General features: G+C 33.7%; 1 protein-coding gene across 1 annotated transcript; it reads left to right on the top strand.

Moving 5' to 3' along the window:
- The first annotated feature begins 885 nt into the window (after positions 1 to 885).
- On the top strand, positions 886 to 3717 carry LOC8276883 (scarecrow-like protein 32). Its single transcript, XM_002515653.4, has one exon. It carries the CDS (start codon positions 2114 to 2116, stop codon positions 3446 to 3448), a length of 1335 nt encoding a protein of 444 aa, XP_002515699.2. The 5' UTR covers positions 886 to 2113; the 3' UTR covers positions 3449 to 3717.
- The last annotated feature ends 512 nt before the right edge of the window (positions 3718 to 4229 follow it).

Genomic DNA, 4229 nt, shown 5'->3' with positions numbered 1-4229 from the left:
AGCTATACGATAAGGGCAGAAAGTGGATGACAGAGATAAAATGTCTAGACTAAAAGCAACTTTTAGTGGACTTTTATAATGGCAACACTCTAATGTATGCAGAAGTACATGAATAATTGAATTATACATCAAAATGAGATAGAGAATAGCTGATAGCATATATATAAAAAAACTTCAGTTGGAGTCAAAAAAATCAATATCTCATTTGATTTAATTTCAAAAGGGGAGAATTGCAAACTAACATTAATATGTTTTTTTCTCTAGTATTCAAACAGAAAAATCTTGTGGTATTCGGATGATTTAGTAGCATGCTTGTGTTCCTTATACATATTAAGCATTCTTTCTATACCAAAATTTACTTCACATGTTAGTCCTATCGGCCAATTATAGGTACAGTACGAAATTTTCTCATCACAAACAAGAAAATCGGAAAAGTTTACACAAATAATATATGGTGTTTTATGGAATACACGGAGTAACATTTTAGTGAAATAAAACCCTACTTGTCCTAGAGGGAAGAGGTCTAATTTGTCTTTAGTTATGGCATCACATGGCACAAGCAACCAAATTGATCTTATATATAAAACTTTCATGTAAATTTGAAAGGATGGCAATGAAGGGTACCCATCAATCACTAAACTCAATGGAAAAGCCTTATTACTTTAAACAATTCTTATTGGATTTGTCTTAGTTGGTACTCCATAAGATCACATTCGACAAAAGAATGGCCGGCTAAGACAACTTCGCTAACCTTTGCGTTACCCTGAGTTCTACTAATCCTATAATAATCTTTCTGAAGAAAATGAGAGGAGAATGTGGAACTTGCTATAGGCCAAAATAGCTTAGAAAAGCTTATTGTTTCTCCATATTCCAAACTAAAAAAAATAGAAAGAAAAAGGACATCGATTCTTTATATAATTTAGTAATGGTAGAATGGCGACCAAGAGGGAAAGTTAAGAATTTAAATATTCCTAATTAATATTTGCTTCTTTAAGTACCTTAACAATATTGAATGTAGCTCAATTGGGTATTCTAAATAAACAGTATAATTTGAATTTAGCTAATTTAATTAAAGAAATTTTTTTCCAATTTCTAATATATATATGTTTTTACGCTAAATCATTAAATAAATGGCATGTTTTATTAATTTAAAATAATTAATGTAAAAGTATAAAATATTTATAAATATGTATTATTTATATATTAGTTTAGTATTTACACTCTAAAATGGACATGTTAATCTCAGTAATCAATAGCAATCCATGCCCATAAGAAACAAACCGGAAAAAAAAGAAGGAAAAATTAAACTTTAAAGAACAAAAAAGGAAAAAGCATATAAATTCTTGTAAGGTAAAATAACCCTTTGTAATAGTGTGCCCTATTCTCAGCCATAGCAAATTCTTTCCTATATGATCCAAAAATAGACTTTTTATTAATTTTTTTATAATTTAAAGTGTAAGATTATATTTTATTTTCCAATATATCTATATTAGGTTGAAACATGCTGTTGAGAATGGGTGAAATTACATATCCTTAAAAGGGTGACCTAGGGATTTTCCCTTCAACAGGGAAGGAGTAGAAATTAACTCTTAACAATAAATCAAAAGATTACTTGTTTGCTAACCCTATTACTCTCTCTTGACATTTTAGTGTAAACTGAAGGAAGCTTTTCAGTTCAATCTTTTGGCTTCAGAGTATCTGGGTAAGTATTGAACAATGAATTTATCCACTGTATATGTATGCTTCAAGTAGCAGATAAAGTGGCTCTCAAACCCATTCCTCCCTCTCTCTCTCTCTTTCTCTCTCTCAAACGCCAACACATTTTAAAAGCCAAAAGCCATATATAAAGATTTGCAGAACCCAGATAGACCTCATATTTCTTGAAGAGAAACTCTAACCTCTACAACCAGATAAAAGCCCTAGCTCTTCAATCCCATCCACCAATATCCACCAGACATGTGTCAACTAAACAACTTAATTAGTCCTTTCTCCTCCTCAACATTCTAGCTAGTTATTAGTTGCCTTGAAGTTCGAGGTTGTTAGACTCAGTTCCATGCACGTTAAAGCAACAAAACCCTAAGAAATATTTTAATCTCCTTTTCCACATACAACCATGAAAACTGAACTACGAACAAACACTAGTACGCCTATTTCTCTTCAAAATTCAACTCTTTTCAACAGCCCTCAAACTCAAAGTTCTCTCTCTGGTGCTCTTAGAGGATGTCTTGGTAGTCTTGATGGAGCATGCATAGAAAAGCTTCTACTTCACTGTGCTAGTGCCCTAGAGAGCAACGATGGAACTTTGGCTCAACAAGTGATGTGGGTACTCAATAACGTTGCTTCTTTGGTAGGCGATCCTAACCAAAGACTCACTTCTTGGTTTCTAAGGGCACTTATCTCTAGGGCATCTAAAGTTTGTCCTACAGCCATGAATTTTGACGGTAGCAGCACTATCCAAAGGAGGCAAATGAGTGTGACTGAACTTGCCGGGTATGTTGATCTGATCCCTTGGCACAGATTTGGCTTTTGTGCATCAAACAGTGCTATTTTTAAGGCAATTGAAGAGTGCCCAAAAGTTCATATTTTAGATTTTAGTATCACTCATTGTATGCAATGGCCTACTCTTATTGATGCTTTGGCTAAAAGGCCAGAAGGGCCACCTTCACTTAGAATTACTGTGCCCTTTACTAGGCCACAAGTCCCTCCTTGGCTTAATGTATCTACTGAAGAAGTTGGGCTCCGTTTAGGCAACTTTGCCAAGTCTAGGGATGTCCCATTTGAATTTATAGTGATTGATGACCCATCAAGTGATATTTTATGCAAAGAAACCTCTGCTGGTTCTCACTTTGAGTCACTGCTCAATCATTTGTCTCCTTCTGCACTAAACCTTCGGGACGATGAGGCCCTAGTAATAAATTGCCAAAACTGGCTGCGCTATTTATCCAACGAGCAAAAGTGTAGAGCTCAAGATTCTTCTTTACGAGACACTTTCCTTCATTCAATTAAGATACTTAATCCTTGTATTACAGTCATTGTCGATGAGGATTCTGATTTAGATGCACCGGATCTCACTTCGAGGATTACTACTTGCTTCAACTATCTATGGATACCATTTGATGCATTGGAAACTTTCTTGCCCAAAGACAGTTGTCAGAGGATTGAATATGAATCCGATATTGGTCACAAGATTGAAAATATTATTAGTTATGAAGGGTCTCAAAGGACAGAAAGATTAGAATCTGGAATTAAACTAACACAAAGGATGAAGAACGCAGGCTTTTGTAGTGTTGAATTTTGTGAAGAGACAATTAGAGAGGTGAAATCATTGCTAGATGAACATGCTAGTGGCTGGGGGATGAAAAAAGAAGAAGATATGTTGGTGCTTACATGGAAGGGTCATAACTCAGTTTTTGCCTCCGCATGGTTACCAAGTTGTTTAGAGGATTAAATGGTTAACAATGTTAAATATCTGTGGTCCTAGTTACTACAGAAGCAATAACAAAATGCTCTCTCTTTTTTCCTTTCTTTCTCCTTTTTTTTATTATTTTATTTTGGTCCTTGTCAAAGAGCTGCTGATGGGCAGAAGACAAGCAAGAAGAGGGGAAACGCCAGCATTTTGAGGACCCTCGTCCTATCTTTGTATTCGTGCCCCGTAGCTATTATCACATGGAAGAGAAGTGTACATATTGTCTTTGTATGAGACAAAATCTTCCATCATTTTGCTTTCTCATCTCTAGCTTCCTCCTTTTGTTTTTTGCAAGTCTCTAAGTAACTATATTCATCTAGTTCTTTCTTAATCAACATTAATGTTATCTGTCCTTCAAAATATGATTGATTATTCCCAAGAACTTTGCATTTTACATAAAAATTTCTATATCAGGTAACCTTGACTTGCAATAAAATAACCTTGAATGTGTCTTTACATGGTTAAACATATCTCGGATGCAAATATATATCTTAGATGACATTAAAAATTCAAATATTTATCTCTTTTTGCAAATTTAGCCTATCTTTTAAATTTTTACTTAAATGATCTGATTAACTAATTGATTACAAGTATAGCCAAATTAAAATCTCAGTCTAAATTGGATAGTGTCCTCTTAAATTTTAGATACTAATCTCTTTTTACTTTACCAATATCATTTTCCTCTTAAAAAAAATGCATAAAATCATGACGAAAGAAATGAAATAAATGATTTCATTTTTTATTTTTCCTTTCTATTTATGAT

Source organism: Ricinus communis, chromosome 7 (assembly GCF_019578655.1).
Source record: "Ricinus communis isolate WT05 ecotype wild-type chromosome 7, ASM1957865v1, whole genome shotgun sequence".
Classification (NCBI taxonomy): Eukaryota; Viridiplantae; Streptophyta; class Magnoliopsida; order Malpighiales; family Euphorbiaceae; genus Ricinus; species Ricinus communis.
Note: the sequence above shows the minus strand (reverse complement) of the source record. Positions and strands in the feature narration are given on the sequence as shown.

What these genes read in the sequence shown, in the direction of transcription:
- LOC8276883 (XM_002515653.4), top strand. Translation starts at nt 2,114, where the DNA reads ATGAAAACTGAACTACGAACAAACACTAGTACGCCTATTTCTCTTCAA.